Source organism: Maylandia zebra, linkage group LG12, assembly GCF_041146795.1.
Source record: "Maylandia zebra isolate NMK-2024a linkage group LG12, Mzebra_GT3a, whole genome shotgun sequence".
Lineage (NCBI taxonomy): Eukaryota > Metazoa > Chordata > Actinopteri > Cichliformes > Cichlidae > Maylandia > Maylandia zebra.
The window spans coordinates 31,474,466-31,491,860 of NC_135178.1; the positions used below are offsets into that span (position 1 = coordinate 31,474,466).

The window sequence follows — 17,395 nt, forward strand, 5'->3', positions numbered from 1 at the left end:
AGATGTTACTCTAATGTGAAAGGATCTTACTCTACTGAGCTAGAAGAAAATGTACTAACTTCTTGTGGGCGTGGAAGGAAGCATAGGTGAAACTCTTTCCGTCGTACTCCCCAAAAAACTTGCTGTCACACAAGCGGATGTGGTAGACCTCGTTTCCAGAGCAGCGTCCATATGTCCTCTGCCACTGCTCCGGTGATAACTGCCCCTCCCTGAATTTGTATTAACAGAACAATTCATTCTGATGTTTCGTGTCCCATAGTCTTTTTGCTACATGCTACATTCTTACTATATTTTAGACTGTGATCTTAAACTCTGGCGCAGAACCAATTTGAATGTCAGAGAAAGAAGACATTTAAATCAAATTGCACTTTATTTGTCTCTCGGTACTGATAAATCAAACCTTTCATGACCTTTTCTGACCCTGTTTTCTCCAGCCTCCTCAACTCTAGTCACAAACAATATCAGGACACAACAGGCTTTAGGGTCATTGATGTAAGACAGATTGTGTACATCATAATTATATTTGAAACCTGGCACAAATTAAGTCTTCTGTCATCTTGTCTAAGGCACAAACTGGGGCCAGTTTCCATAATGGAAATGAAAATGGATGTGTGTCTCCTGCGGACTGAACAGAATGTGAAAAAAAAAAAAAAACAGCCAGATTTATGGCCTGACAAGAAAAAAGTGTAATGTTCACTGACTCGACAGTGACAAGTCGAGGCAGCGGTGACAGTAGAGTAGTGAGATTGTACCGAGTGCAGTCTGTGTAACTGTAAAGACTGTGTGCAGAACACACAGTCATCCTCCTCTCAAATTAATCCCAAAGAGAGATTTAATCTCTCCACAAATATTCAACTCTTTAGTCAAAGCGAAGATTAGAAATTTTACTGAATAGAAACCTTTCAGAGAAGCTGAGTTGCTATGTAGGCAGAAACACAGACATTTGTTGAGTAAATTCTTAAGGAGTAAAAATATGGTTTTTATAGGTCTTATTAGCTTGAAATCCAAAAACAATGTCCACAGGCTACAACAAACTATGTCTTCTAGAGCAATTACAGAACTCACAGACACTTAAAAAAACTACACAGGGCTTCCATTACTTGTTTCCTTAAGTATAATACTACCCATACATGCAGATTTAGTTTAACTGCCAAATAATTGTTACTTTATCCGGGTAATTTGTGTTACAGTAACACATACTTACTGGAAAAATACCAAATATGGTTGGTTTAGTGTAGGAAAATGAAAAGAAGCAGGTGTTGAAATTAGACTTTATCCAAAGGAACCAAAAACGTCCTCCTGTTTGCAGGACTGGAAAATCTAGTCTAATAACAGGTTCCCCAAAATAATCAGGCAGCAGTGCTAACCACTGCATCATCGTGCTGCACTAATAAGTAAATTAAATGTATTTTTAAAAAATTGTAAAAAAAAAAAAGAAAAAAATGAAAAGGGGAAAGAATAATAACTGCAAATAAATGTTGGCGGATACTCACTGTCCTCTGGAGGTGTGAACCAACAGCGTAATTAAAGTGGACGTGGCTGGACACACACAGTTGAGTGCCAACATAGCGTACTTGAACTCCTCTTCACAAACTACATGATCTAATTGAAAAGGAATAATTGCAAAATTAAGAAAAAGTCTGGCCTGTGTCTCAACAACATGCCAAATTACTGTTTTTCAGAAGCTATGAATTCTTTGCACACTCACCAGCAAACTTAACATGAAATTTATTTTCTGGTTTGAGAATCTGTACGTAGAGAGGGCAGTTTGGAGCAAAGTCTTTTGCAGCCCATGCCCTCAAAATAGTCTGGTGATCCTGTGAGGGAGCAAAATTGTGTTATTTCACTTGTCCAGTGGCTCATTTTCATCTACAACTTCCCTGGCAAATATCAAAGGGAAATAGGGTGTAAAGGGAAACTGCTTATTTGAAATAATCATTATCATGACACAGTTTAGGATGAGACTCACAGCTGCCGTTCGGTCGACTTCGTTCCTGCTGCTCAGGATGAAGCAGGCCTCAGCATCGTCCATCCTGACAGATTGGAAGAGACACACAAAAGAGAGATAGAAAGGCAGGAAAGAGGTCATTCAACCAGGTGTGAAACACCTCATTTTAACAGATCAGTGCATTAAATTAAAGCCAGGCATAGATGAGCGTTAATATGCCATTACAAAGGCTCAAAAGGTTAAAAGCCCAATTGATCTCTGAAAACACTACCGTATCAGAATGCAGTGCTTGCAACACAGGAGCTGCTTCTTCCTTTTTTTTTATCTGCTTCCACCTCACCCTTCCTAGCATCCTCTTCTGTCACACCAACCCTCTGCATGTTCTCGATAGAGGTTAGTCATTTGAAGGTAAGCTGGCTGTGTGGTCACATATCGGTGCATATGAAATGACACAGCACCTGAACAGCTGCACATTAAAGAGGGCATCTTGGAAAAGAGGAGTGAACTTCTGGACAAACTTAAGACTTTTCAAAGAAAAGGATATAGGGCTGTAATTCAACATCTGCAGCCGAGCTACGAGATACGAATGCCGCGGTTGTGCAGTAATGGGTTTGATTGACGAAAACAAAACTGACAGGTCACAATCTCTCTCGCTGCTTCTGTGCAGAGTTTGCTCTTTGAAGTGAGGAGATGATCGATGTGGAGTAAAACTGCATTACACTGAAGTGAAAGCAGAGGCCAGCCAAGCTGATTTGTAAGTATCTCACCCTCTAACTGCACTTCAATGGCTTTGCATTGCCAGTTGAGAAGCAACACTTTAAATTACATTCCAAGTCGTATCCAGAAAATAAAAAGAATAAAACCAATCAGATTCAGCTCTACTGAAATCTGAACCTTTCAGAAAGATAACGCACAAGAGCTTTGTTTTTAGGTGTTGGTCTTAATATGTGCATGTTATGCGTTTACTCACTTGGCCCTCATCAGGTCCTGGTCTTTGAGAGCAGATCCTTGCAAGTAGATAACCCTCTGGGACCACAGGGGGATCTGGAGAATTCGACGAACTTGAATGTCTATCTCTGTCGGGCACAAAATCACCACATAATAGTCCTAGAGAAAGAGAGAAAAAAACAAGAAAATTAAAATCTACAAAAAAACCCAAAACAAACATGAAATACAAAAACCCTGGATAAATCTATAAAAAGTGAGTCAGTCAGTCCAAAGTGTATATATAATAAAGCCATGCAAAACATTTACCTTCATCCTACAAAGAGTTACAGCCCCTTGAAGTACACAGGCATGAGCTGACCTTTGATTTTTTTCCCCCAGTATTTTTAAACCCTCATAAATTCATTGGTACAGGAGAAAGTAACATACATTTTTCATGACTGATGAACACATTTTAGCTCTGACAACTGCAACCAAATCAACTTTACACCCATTCCAATGTCAAGATCCATAGGCAAAGTGCTCTTTTTTTCTTGATACCAAATGTTGAGGGAAAAAAATGATATAAAACAAAAAAGCTGCAACTTTTTCACAGTAAAACATCCAATAAAGTACAAAAATATTATAATATAAAAAGTTATAATATAAACCAGTATCTTAGTGGCATGGTAGCTTATCCAGCTCAATATTCATCAAAGTGCACAGCTTATTGTGTTACTGTGTTGTGCTGTATGTGTGAAGTACAGTGACAGTGAAGTTTTCTTGTCATTGGTCAGCTGTACTGGACCAATTAATAACAATTAAAATCCACTGAGAATGACAAATATGACCTTGAGCACAGTTTAGGTGAAGACCTATTAGGATATCATTGCACGGAGGTTTCACTAAGTTCTACCAAATACTGCAGGAGGAGTAGTGATTCCTCTGACTTATGAAAACAATACATACAGTTCATCTGTCCTTCCACGGGCTGAGCGAAAAATCAGCTGATTCTTAGGCTGGCAAGTTGAAAGGTTTTGCCTTATTTTATATTGAATAGTCACTGTGTACTACTGACTTAGCTAATTACACAACCGGTCTCATGTCTCATGCTCATGATTAAAGCATGCAATAGAAATATAGAAGATATAGTGGAAACAGTGGAAATAAGCAAAATAGCAGCATATTAACATATCATTTGGTCTTTTCATTGTACCTGTAATCTGGGATGAGCGTAGAACTCGTTGAGGAAATCCATCAACAGGTCTATCTTCAGCGAGCTGACACACAGCACCACGTGCTTCTCTGTCTGCGCCCGATGTCGACTATAGTTCCCCCCCAACTTCTGGCTCTCCATCCACAGGTATGCTAGTTCTTCAAACTGACACAATGACAGCAAAGGTGGAGTGACGTCAAAAGCAGCAAGAATGAAATAAATAATAAAAAATGAGATAGATTTTCTGTCTGGACACAGATGGAGTGAAAACTACTAGTGGAGTAATTTGGCAGCAGTGGGAGTTCATCTCCACTTCTCACTCCATTTGCTCCACAGGGACAGAAACTTTTTGAGACATGTGAAGGGATGAACCTGTTCGCAGTCTTTAAATATAAATAACACAGTATATATGTGGACTAATGATGCAGCAAATGTGAGCCAGGATTTTGACTGGCACTTGCAAACTTCTTCTGCAGCCAAAAAAATGTCACAGAAGCGAAGGACCAAATTAGACTTTTACGAGCTGCAGGCCAGCATGAAAATGTCATTTAATATCTGATGATACCCACACAAAGGTCATCACTGACTGCAGAATATTAAAGAATTCCTTATGATTAAGACCTAACACAAGGCTTACAACAAACCGCAACCCTTCACTGCACTTTGCGAATCGCTGGTTTTTAATTTAGCACAGAGTCGGTACCTGTAGCGGCAGGACCACCAGGGCAACACAGATGAGAATGACCACCAGCAGCTGGGAGGGCCAGATTTGTGGCGTGACGTCCCCGTAGCCCACGGTGGAGAAAGTAACGATGCAGAAATAGAACGAGTCAAATAAGGTCAAGTTCTTCCCAGCTCTCTCTAGATGCTGGATCCCACAAGCCCTGCATAAAAACGAGGAATCATACAATGACACCAGACAAATGTCCTACGGGTAAAGATAATTAAAATATAACATATGAATGGGGATATATTCTACTAAGGCAATCTCTTTCACTATGGTAATATAGTCATGTCTAGACTGGATATTACAATTCAATTTGACCAAGAACAATGGCCCAAAGGTCAGCCCAACGTGGGCTTCTCCTCAGTATGGCATTTAAAGTGACACCAAGGTTATCAATACAATAACAGTGTTTGTAGGTCTGTTTACTCTGACGCTGATCATCAGTGCATTTTTATAAGCATTTCTTTTTCCAACAACAGTAGCAAATACATATCTCTTTCATGGATACTACCTCTTAAAAAACATTAACCAATAACCAACCGTAGCTCACAATGCCTGCTTTCAACAGATCTTTGAATAGCTACATGTTTTGCTTTTTCCAGTTTTCGTTTCTACAACAAATATTGCTTCTACCAGATAATAAGCCATGCAGACCACCAACTGTGAGACGATGTTTTTGGGGTTACGTGGTACAAGGTTCAGAGAACAGATTTTGCCCCAGCGGTCAGAGATGCACTTCAGTGACTAACAGCGAGAACAGAGGCTGACTCACCCGGTGAAAACCAGACACAGTAAGGTGCAGATGAGGATGAACACCTGATTAAACATGGCAGAGTGGGTCCTTTGGATGGCACGATGGAAATCATTCTGGACACAAGAAAAGAGGTTCAGTGCATTAGTCATACCGCTGATTGAGAAATATGACACATTTTCCAATTGTGATAGCAAAAATAAACAATTTCTCAAGGACAACTGGACCAAAATATATTTGCAAAACAAATTATTAAAAGGGCATCTGCATCACACGTACAAATACCTTCCAAACCAAATTAAAATCATTTAATTTAATTAATCAAAGCTCAGATCTCTTACGTAACTGTAGTCCATTATTTTACTAACACACAAACTACACCAAAACGAGTGCCCTTTCCTCTTTGGAAGATTTTTTTTATACTCCTATATTAGCATACTGTCCATCTTCCAACGTGGCAGCTCACGACTCATTTTCACTTGCACCTTGTTAGCATGTTCTGCCTGCCACCACCCCCCTGGCCACAGATTCAACCATCTGCCACCTACCGTCTTGGCATGTAGCTCTTACTCTGTCTCATCTGAATCACAGCAAGAGCACACACTGCACCAGGTGGATCCAATGGAATTGCTTTGAATTTCATGTACCTGTTAAACCCTTCTGGGCAACACTAATACTACAACACCAGATTTCTGTGAACTCTGTGTTTTATTAAACTTCGCCGTGCCCACACTTGTACTTTTTGCTTTGGCTCGACTTGCTCTTGATATTGGGTAGTACTCTAAACATATACTGCTTTACTTGCAACTTTAAACAATATACACTCATTATCCACTTTGTTAGGTACACCTTGCTTGTACTGGGTTGAAACCTCTGTGCCCTCAGAACTACCTTTATTCTCTACGAAATAGATTCCACAATGTGTTTGAAATATTACTCAGAGATTTTTGTCCATATTGACACGATGGCAACTCATAGTTGCTGCAGATTTGTTGGCTCCACATCCATGATGGCAATCTCTGGGAACTATGGAGGCCATTTGAGTACAATGAGCTTATTGTGATGTTCAAGAAACCAGTTGGAGATTATTTGAGCTTTGTGAGATGGTGTGTTATCCTGCTGGAAACAGCCACAGGAAGATGGGTATATGGTAGTCATAAAGGAATCACGTGATGAGCAATAAGTGATAAGGGGCCCAAAGTGTGCAAAAAAGTATTTCCCACACCATTACACCACCAGCAGCAGCCTGAACCACTAATATTGACACTCAGACTTAGTAATGTTTCTTCCAGTCTTCTTTTACTCAGTTTTGTAGCTTCAGTAGCCTCAGTTCCCTCGGTGTGGCACCTGGTGTGGTTCTCAGCTGCAGTAGCTTGTCTGCTTCAAAGTTAGTTTTGCTCAAAGATGCTCTTCTGCATTCGTTGGTTGTAGCAAGTGGCTGATTGAGTTACTGCTGCCTTACTAACTGCTCAAGCAGTCTGACCATTCTACTATGACTTCTGGTATCAACAGGGCATTTACTAATGGTCACTAATGGTCACTGGATATTTTCACACCTACCCTGTGTGATTGGCTGATTAGAAATTTGTATAAATGAGAAAGTGAACAGGTATTTCTAATAAAGTGGACCAATGAGTGTAAGGCCACGATACCTGCCGTGCATGCCGTGCACTAGCCTCAAGAACATGCAGTCAATTCTAAAAGAAAGAAAAAGTTCTAGCTTATTCCTTATGCTAGCTTCTAGTGAGAAAACACAGTATGTCTGAAAGCCTACTGCAGCGTGAATATGAAAGTCTGCTGTTCGATTAAAAAAACACGTCTTTTGTTTTCTCCTAAATACGTCAGCTAAACATGAATAACATGGCTTGTGTTAGCTTTGTAGCCAGCTAATTAGACAGCAGGCTAATTTATCAAAGTAACCACTGTTACTGCTAATACACAGATAAATGTAGCTTCAAAAAGATATGTTGTTTTGTGCACATATCAGTGTCGACAAAAAGAGAGTGTCAGCTAACCAGAAAGAAATGAATTAGCCTAGTCAATTAAATTCTGTTTTGTTACATTGTATCAACCCACTGAGCACTTACACAATGCTACTCATGAGCTCTAATATGGCTGCTAGAGGGCAGATAATTTAACCTCAAAGCCCATAGTAATAAAGAAAACATACAGTTTTGTTTATTCTCTCTAGTACAATCAAGCTTTAGTGTGTAAGATGCAACACACACTTTATTTACATTGGCAAAAAACTTACAATCATATTCTCCAGAGCACCTTTGGCTAGCCAGCAGTTAAGAAACACAGGGACGAATATGTCTCTTAATCGATGCCAGAAAATCTTAAAGAAGAAAAGAAAGAGACAGGGTGAAAATATACAGTATATTAGTAAAGCGATATTTAGTTAACATACCTCATATATAACATGACGTTACAATCCCCAATACAAATAATAAAGAAATTTAGATGCATTAGGTAGTTTCTCATTAAATTCAAAATTGTACATATCTGATATTTGAAGATCTTGTTTTGTGGACAAGGCGAACTGATTAAGTTACTCACTGTGATTATAAATGGCACTGTGTTGATCATTTCCAGGATGAAGGAAATCTGGAAGATCTGCTCCCAAATGTTTCCCTAGAAAGGAAATTAATGGGATACAATTTAATGAATCTGCTGCAGGGGTCTGCCTTCGGTAGATGGAGGACATCAACATAAAACAACACCATGTAGGAAAAACAACAACAACTTTCTGTGCTAACGTCTAAAATCTTTGTTGAGAGGAGATGGTTCTTTGAAATTAACAATTTTAGTGTCAGTATCTGAATATAACACCTGACTTTGTGCTTAAAGCATTCAAATGTGCTTGTTTGTAGTTTTTCCCTGTTATGCTTAGCTACTGTGGTTAAATGTAAGATACAAAGTTTAAAGTGAAGATAAAAAGGTTCTAATATATATATACCACTTAAATCTCTTTTCATAATGAAGGGTTTACATAATCGACTGTATGATGCAGCCTCTGCTCATTTACACGTGTGTTACATAATGTCTCTGTGCACTATAATTCCATTTGGTATTATATAGCAGTGAATGAGAACATAAGTAAAAATATATCTGCATATATTTTCACTGTCAAGGTATAATGTTCAAGAAGCAGAACACTATAAATTTACACTTGTGATGCAAACATCTGAGGATCTCAACAGGAGATGAAAGCAATGGTGCAACTTAGATTCAGAGTCAGGGAAAGCTGTGGGAGATGTTCAAATCCAAACTAATAGTGTGTTCATTCCTAAAATCTTAATTTCTAAATACATTAACAGATTAAAAAGTAAAGAAAAAAATATGGACAGTATGTGATGCTGCTCAATTCAATAAATATCTGAGAAGAGCTATTACAGCTAACTGAATGGTCTGTTATGAAGATATGTTTGTGTGGATTGTAAAATGTTTCAAATATTCTGTCTGCCATCAGATATTCTGTATTTCTATATACCGTGCACTTCACTAACACATATTTTTTATATTTTACTTGCAATGTGCACAATCCTCCTTTTGCATGCACAAGGACTGAGAAAAGAAGTGCATACTCAGATGTGTCACAGATTCAAGGAAAGCTGAACCTAAACTCTTGACAGCTACAGCGAAGGGAACTGATTGTGTTCTGTGGCATTCGGCTGGTTCGGGGAGAGAAGATTAGCTGAAAAACCAGTACAATAAGTGATCATTGTTATCCTACGATAAAAAAAAATGGTTTCCTGATGAGAGTGATCACTTTAAATGACCATATCATCACCACTCATAAGGTACCAGCGCTCACTTAATGGTTTGATCAATATGAAAATGAGCACTCAGCTGAGCCCCTGTGGGAGGTTTTAGGTGGATGTGCTTGATCGCACCCTCCAAAATCATCAAAACACCACACGAGGGAATAACTTTGAGAAAAATGATATTTAAATCTTTTGGTAGAGTTCCAGCGACTTTAGAATCAATGCTAAGGTTTGCAAGGCTCGCAAATCAGACCTAAATACACTTGTGATGCATCTTTCTGTCACGTGTTTGTAGACAAAACACAAACAGCACTTTAAGCTCTGTAGAGCCTTTATCTCAACTTCTTTCTGAGACAGTGTGCTAGATGTCTGAGTTGAAAATTTGCAGCAAAGACTGCTGGCTCTGTGATGGGGCTGTCTTTGGGGAATGTAAATGAGGCTGGAAAGTGTTGGTTCGCAAGACAGGAAACAAAGCGTTGGACTTAGATCAAGAAGCTGCAAGAGGACAATAAGAATTAAAAAGATAAAATTTGTAGTGTGAGTCAGTCTCTTACCTTGTAGCTGAGATATGTGATAAGCATAGTCTCCAAAAAACTGATTAAGGCCACTGTCACCTGGAGCAAAGGGGAGAGAGATAAATGAACCCTGCAAATGCAGACTCTTCTCGGCCTTCAGCGGGGAACGTCCATACTCTGCAGTGTTTTGTTCTAATAAATGGCTTGTGGTGTTTCTGGGCTGAATTATGCATTGAGACTGAGTTCATGGAATGGAATTTGATTTATGCACACAGAAACGGTATTATGCTCACCTGTATTGCCCACACAGACTCTCGTCTGTTCACCCAGAAAATGCGTTCCCTGTCACAAACAATGTGAAACTTTTACTCACACTTCACTGCATCTGCATTTATTATCAACCTTACTATTGTGCACCACTAATTTTACTATGGAGTGCCATGTTAACATGAACATACCATTTGATTTGTGGTGGCTCTGATGTATCATTCCAACCATTGCTTCGATTCATTGCACTGTATTACGGACAGGAGTAAGGAAAAGATAAACACAGAGTAACAGTTTGAACGTCTGAATGGGAGGAAACACGTCTACTGGGAGTCAAACATCCACATAACTGCATAGGATGAGCAACTTTTTCACATTGTTCATATAAACACGCACACAACATGAGTAAAATTATATAATTACTATAAAATAAATAACTGTTGTGAAAGTAAAAAACTGAATATTTCACATATACTTACAGTGTCGAGAAAAAGCATTTGCCCTTTCCCTGATTTCTTTGTTTTTTTCGCTGAAATTGGGAAGTGGCAAATACTTCATGGTACTGTATCCTTTATGCTTTATGCTCTCCTGACAACCTTCAGTGAAACCCTCGAGATGAAGAATCTTATTGGCCAGTCTGTTATAGTCCAGTACAGGCAGCACTAACCTAACATGTTTATCTGTGAGTCCCCAGAGGCAACTGGACACAGATGGGCCCTACCAGCCACTGAAACAAGGATCCTCTATGAGGAAACAGAGCTAAGCGCTAAGCCATCACGCTGCAGTCACTTACATTTACCGTTTTCTACAATGGAAAACAAAAAAAAATATTTTGGAAATTGTTTGGAATTGCTAGATTAAAATGCTGTAAATACACTTTTCCTAATGTGCAGACCTGTTAATAACAGACTTTGGTTGTGACAGCTGATATTGGGCTCTGTGAAGCCAGATAACAGAGGGAGTGATGGACTAATAAAGTAACATTACACATACATGGCTTTGTTTTTATCTCACTCATTTTATCTCAGCTTTAATGTTTTTTGTGCGGTAGAGTTTGAGTATCTGGAAGGACTGCTTTAACATTTACTTACCCTGTGATGACATGACTATCACCCTTTTCCTCTTTCTTCTTTTCTAGCTTTTATTTATCCTCCATTTTTGATTTTTAATAAAAAAGAATTACTATGTACAAGTGGAATAGGAACAGTGATTGAATAGGGAGAGGTAGAGTCTCACTCTCACCATGGGCTCCCATTTTTCTCCTTCAGATCTTCCAAGCTGACTCTTAATATGTAGAGGGCACAGGTGAGAATCTTCAGTGAGAAGTTGAACAAGCGGATCCTCAGGCCTGTGGAGCAACAACAAAAAAAGCTGGAGCTTAAATTGAGTGACTTAAAGAGGAGCTTGCTTACATCTTTTCACATTATTCACAGGCTCAGACTTAAAGCTCTGTGTTGACTTTTTTCCACTCTTTTTTGTGTACACTTTGTCTGCAGTCTGAAGTTCAAACAGAGACTGCTGTCAACAACAAATCCAGCAAATTCTCTTCATCATAGCGAACTGCTACTGCTCAAATTGTGGTCGTTTGGGTGCATAAAATGCTTTTACCCCTGAACCATAACTATTATATTTCCATGCCTCTACAGCAGCCTGGCACACCTGATTTTCCATGACGCACATCCTTCAAATCCTTCAAGAAGAACACAAAAATAACACTAGCACTTTTGTATCCTAACAATGTGCAGAAGCATTACAAAGCAGTATGAATGCCTGGTGGGCTTGCATAGAAATAGCCATGGGTGTCACGGTCCTGGGTTGGTGACCCAGTGTTTTGAGTTTCTTATGTCTCTGAGTTTTTGTATTATGATCTTAGTTCTCTTTGTTGCCCCAGTTTATTCTTTAGTCTAGTGTCTTAGTTTGACTTTCTTGTATTCTCTTTAGTTTTCTGAATATTTAGTTAGCCGCCCTCTGTGTCTCCCTGTTATTTTTCTCTGTGTTTCTTAGTTGCTCTGTCTCCCCTAGTCAAGTCTGCGTCTATGTTACATTTCCTGTTTTACTTTGAAGGTCTGTGTCCTACGTGAATGTATTGAGTTTCGCTTCCCTTGGGTCTCGTTATGTCCGATTTCTCCCAGCTGTGCTCCCCTTCTGTGTCTCATTCCCCTCGTTATTTCCCAGTGTATTTAAGCCCTGTGTTTCTCTGTGTCAGTGTCGCAATCTCCCTCATGACTGTGTGCTCCGCCGTGTGTTTCCTTGTGAGTCAGTTCCTTTATGCGTCCCAGTTTAGTTCCATATTATCTTGTATCGCCTTAACTTCCGTCAGCAATAAAGCTGTATTTTGAGTTCAGTCCTGTTTTCCCGTGAGCTTGCGTTTGGGTCCTCTCCTGCCTGCACACAGCCTAAACATGACAATGGGTGATAATAATGTTTATGAAGTCACAAGGTTTTTTTTGTGGACATAAGTGTACTGATAAACTCACATACAACCTGCTACATACAACACTAAATAATACACATAAAAACTAAAGCCTGACAGAAGATGACAGAAGCTTTTTTAAATCTAGCAGTGTCATCCAGCCAGTGAGTTAGCTAATCCCTAGTGACACGACCCCTTGCGATGAAGCCTGCGTCAGTGTTAAAAAGGTTTGAAACAGGGCAGACAAACAAACAACAAATGGAGCAGAAGACCCCCGCAGCACGATGTGACATTTTCATTAAAACCTGCTGTTTTATGTCAAAGACTATGGCTGCCTAGTGACAACAACAAGCTGAGCGAACGAAAGCAGAGCCAGCGTCACGGACCCGGTAACAACATGTCCAACTATATATGGGAGAGTTCCCATAGTGTACATTTTTATAACTACATGCAAATGAACAGCTTCCAGACACAGTGCACCAAACTGCTGAGTCATGCCAGTGTCTTCTTTAGAGACAATGTGGCATGTCCTAATGAGAAAAACACTGCAGCTCTGCCTCATCTCTCCACAAATGAGCCATATTCTTCTGTCCACGCTGGGTCACAGCTTGAACACCTAAAACCCCAACAATGAGGCAGCTAATGTAATAATGAAAGCCCCAACTGAGACACAAAGTGGAAATATGTCATCATTGGCTGTCATTTCCTTTATTATGCACTTATTATTCATTTGGCTCAGAAAGTATCTAGCAGTAGCAAGCCGCTTACCATTTTCACTCTAAAAGATAGCATAGTTTATGGTTACTTACTTGACCTTTGGTTTTTGATGAAGAAAAGCTTTAGCCTCTCCTTGAAGGTGTTTTCGTTCACATAGAACTCTACCTGAACCCTGTGGGGGCAATGCAGAAAGGTTAAGCATAGAAGAAAACAGTAACAATATGGTGACATTTCCCAGAAGTCTTCATGTTTCGTACGTTTCATTTTATTGTGATTTTTCACTTCTTGTCAACAGAATTGAGTTTTTTTCCAGTAAACTCCAGCCAGCAGATCACATGCAAATCTATACAGACTTAGAATAAGCTGTATATTATTTTCACTAATTCTGTTACCCAGCATTTACTGTCTGCCATGTACAATAACAATATTGAGCACAAGTACATTCACATCTAACTTGAAATTCAAACGTACAGCATCTGCAGTCATTAATGAAGATTTATGTAAATATACTGACAATCTCTCGACAGCGACTGCGAAACTTCTCCACATTCAGAGAAATACTTTGTTTTAAAGTATTTTTTTAATTACTTTAGTGAGATATTTATTCAAATTGACTAATTTGTTCTGTGAAAAGGGCAAAATAGGACTGAATCATTTCTGATTGCTTAATATTTCTAAACATTTCATAAAATTTGTAATATTTATTTGCGACTTTTAAGAGTGCCAACACATTCAGCACTCTGAAACCTTGTTTACAATTTGAGAGACAATCAGTACCTCTGGAGTCTAGCCTTATTTCTTCACATAAATAAGAGAGAATACAAGTGGAGAGCCCGCTTTATAAACAGCACCAAAAAAAAAGCTTCCATTAATAATTGACAATTATCTCCCTATTAAAAACTATAGCACTTTAGCAATGCTTTTTAAGTGGTCACACCTACTATGACACATGCAAAGCTATTAAAGATTTGAGCAGACATAATGGACCAAACAATCACTTAAGCATGAATGATGACGTAGCTACAGAACTGTGGGTAGGTTAGACAATTGAAGGTAATGAGCCAGGCCTATTGCCCATTTCAGTAATATACAGAGCTTGTTGTCAGTAAAGAACATGAAGGGAAAGTAATAATGGTCTTACAGTCACAGCAGGGACCCTTGCAGCTTTCCACCTTGTCTGACAAGATGAATACAGGGTGCGAAAAGACAAGGGAGGAGAGAAGCGAGCTAAGGGGCAATTACAGCAGCCTACTCCAAAGGGACTATGTGTGTGTAGATAAAGAGTGTAGGTAGGAGAAAGAACATGATATGAGCCATTTCCCAGCTAATCCCCTCTCTCCTCCTTCCGTATTGCCATAGAGACAGTTTTCAGTGCAGGAAATGTTCACTCACGTGTCTGTGTGGCATGCTTTCCTTGCACGAGGAATTAGTCAGAGACAGACGGAGCCAAATGCACACACCGACACACATGTAGAAGCCATCATCTCCAAATCCCCATCCATACAGACTCCATCACACACATATCTCACTCACTGGTATCGGTCACCTAAGAAGCTGTAAAAGAACTTATAAAGTTGAATGAAAGTTACTAGGGCCTTTTATTTACCCTGTTGCCTATAAGCACATGGACAAATGTGAACAGAGCAAAACCTAAGCCAACCATTGTTGTAAGGAAAAATAAAATTTGTGGATTTACAGACTGATTACTTATTTATAAAACTTAAATCTTGATTTAAGACACGACTAAAGGAAAACACAAACTGAGTACATTAATACTTAACTGAACACTTTGGGAATTACTCATTTAACAGAAAAAAAAGCCCAGCAGCAAATCGAATACATTCTTTACAGAGAGTAGCTACTTTACAAATGAAAAGGCCGCAAAGTTTTAATTCTAGGTTACTTGATTATTTAAGTTTTATGTTTCTGTAAAATACTACAGACACAGCAATCGACCAGCAAGGGACCGGAAAAGGCCAATTTCCAGCAATCTTGGCTTTGGGTATTTCTGATTTTGAGCCGGCCTGCTTCATGCATGTACAACATGTGTCCTGTGGTGCATATAAATTGTCACGCATATTCACATCCACAAAAAAACATGTCTTTAGCATGGAAGCTCCTCACTTGGAGCGAAGGCAAACTTCACCAAAGAAAATCATGGAGGGACCATCATAAAAACTTCCTAACAATAAACCTAATCAGACACTTAAATCACCTTCACCCAGCTGAACATGGACATTTTAAGGAGGCTAATGGAGGCAAAGTGGTTAAAGGTAAAGATATCCAAAGATGGAGATGAGTGAAAAGGGAGAAAAGGGTCGATGTCATGTTATCTGGTGAATGTATAAATATACTGGAAAATGATGTAAGTAACTGTAATCTGATGTGTTATATAAATCTGTTGCAGCTGCTTTTGTTTGGTAAGCTCAAACATGCCAGGTAAAGGTGGGTGTATAGATCAGATTTTCATGTAAGTATTTATACCTCTTTCTAGTAGCAGAGCATTTTCAGTTATTTAAGTAAGAGAAGAAACTGTAGTTTGGGGGGACATTATAAAGTATTTTGGATTGAAGAAAAGTCGATTTTGTATATGCTTTGCTACACAAAGTACACAACAAGAAATATGTCAACAACTAGGACTTCAATATGCCATTCAGACATGTCTTGCATATGGCTCTAGCTTTCCATTACTTTCTTAAGACCAATGGCTCTCAATTTCCATGTCATAATGTTCCTGAGACTATATTTAAAAATGACTTAACCCAACATTCAGTAGTCTCAAAACTGTGCATTTGTTCTATAATTTCAGTCATTTGAACCATATAAACAATATTTTACTGACAAAGATTCAGAATACAGTTCTAAGCTATGGTCCTTCACAACTGAAAAAGCAAAAAATGGACTTGAATAAGAAGCTATAAATTACTGAATTGCCTCTGTGGATTTTTTTTTTTTTTTTTAAACTAGCCAGTCAAAATTATGGCCTTACAGCACTTCTCATCACACTTATTTCTGTCCACATAATACACAAGGATAAACATTTGCTGTCCTTACCTTTTATCGTGCTTATAAAACACTTCTGACCAAGGGTACAAAAAGGTCTTCTTACACATAAAGTGGCTGCCAGGAGCTGTGAACCCACAGCAATACCTTTCAAGTACATACTCTCTTTCCTTTGGCATCTCGAGTCTGCAAACAACCACCACCAATGACTGTAGGGTAAGATGATTAGTAGTCTGTATATCCAAGGAGTCACACAGTGTTCACAACAGACAATAACTTTAAGAAGATGCAGTCCCTTTGTTCGCACACAGGATAGATGCATCATATGACCTTGAGTCCTCAACTAACAACTCTTTACGGTATATAGAGCTTCAACACTAATATATATACATATATGTATAGTATTGAGGTGGCACACAAACAAACACAAATACAAATGCTGTTTACAGTGACCGCTGCCTGTGACAGGATTGCAATTTTATGAGCTCCTCATGTGAGACACTGAACAACTACAACTGCTTTGTAGACCATGTAAATAAACATCAAACAGCTTGTTGACCTCGGGATAATCAGACGAGCAGAACAGATCTGTTCAAAGCCCCATTCTAGATTTAAAAAAAAAAAAAAAGAACGAACAAAAAACAAATTCTGTCTAACAGCCGCCAGATGCTCTGCGCCATATGGAATATGTGTGAGGGTTTTGCAGAATCAAGCACAGGCAAACACCACAACAAGACAATGGGGGTCGTAATAGTCACTCAAGAAGGAGCCTACAACAGATATCAGTCCTAAGATGGTACTCAGATGCTTCATGCTCTGCATCTATTGCAGAGCCCAATCAACAGCAACCTTGCCTTGTATGTTTTAGTTTGCAGTCTGCCAGTTGCAACTAGTTGCAAAGAACCAAATCTGTAACACATCAGTTTGATTATCCCTGACCAACCAGGCAGCCTTAGTGAAGCGACCCATTAATTCAAGGTTTCTGATGATAACCAGGCCACAGAATCACTATGCAGACCATTAATGATGCATCTTACCTGTAAACAGTGTTAAAAAAAAACCTCTTTCACATCACAGCCTTAATACAGTTTTAGATTTTCTGATGGCGGATTTGCTCTGCTGCCCCTCTGACAAAGCAAAGAGTTGA

The 17,395-nt window shown here is 39.0% G+C and overlaps 1 protein-coding gene across 16 annotated transcripts in view; it reads right to left on the minus strand.

Moving 5' to 3' along the window:
• kcnt1b (potassium sodium-activated channel subfamily T member 1b) overlaps positions 1-17,395 on the minus strand; it is a 74,878-nt gene that overhangs the window by 27,265 nt on the left and 30,218 nt on the right. For all 16 annotated transcript variants that reach the window (XR_013101192.1, XM_076891100.1, XM_076891097.1 and 13 more), the window contains 15 exons: positions 13,338-13,417; positions 11,358-11,463; positions 10,307-10,363; positions 10,142-10,190; positions 9,888-9,947; positions 8,126-8,200; positions 7,821-7,904; positions 5,588-5,682; positions 4,792-4,972; positions 4,089-4,253; positions 2,919-3,055; positions 1,970-2,033; positions 1,709-1,817; positions 1,494-1,602; positions 60-209 (listed from right to left, as the gene is read on the minus strand). Coding sequence is in view for 15 of the 16 variants with exons in the window: in XM_076891100.1 (XP_076747215.1) it covers positions 60-209; positions 1,494-1,602; positions 1,709-1,817; positions 1,970-2,033; positions 2,919-3,055; positions 4,089-4,253; positions 4,792-4,972; positions 5,588-5,682; positions 7,821-7,904; positions 8,126-8,200; positions 9,888-9,947; positions 10,142-10,190; positions 10,307-10,363; positions 11,358-11,463; positions 13,338-13,417 (1,521 nt within the window). In the remaining variant the exon portion in view is untranslated. The remainder of the gene's footprint in view (positions 1-59; positions 210-1,493; positions 1,603-1,708; positions 1,818-1,969; positions 2,034-2,918; positions 3,056-4,088; positions 4,254-4,791; positions 4,973-5,587; positions 5,683-7,820; positions 7,905-8,125; positions 8,201-9,887; positions 9,948-10,141; positions 10,191-10,306; positions 10,364-11,357; positions 11,464-13,337; positions 13,418-17,395) is intronic.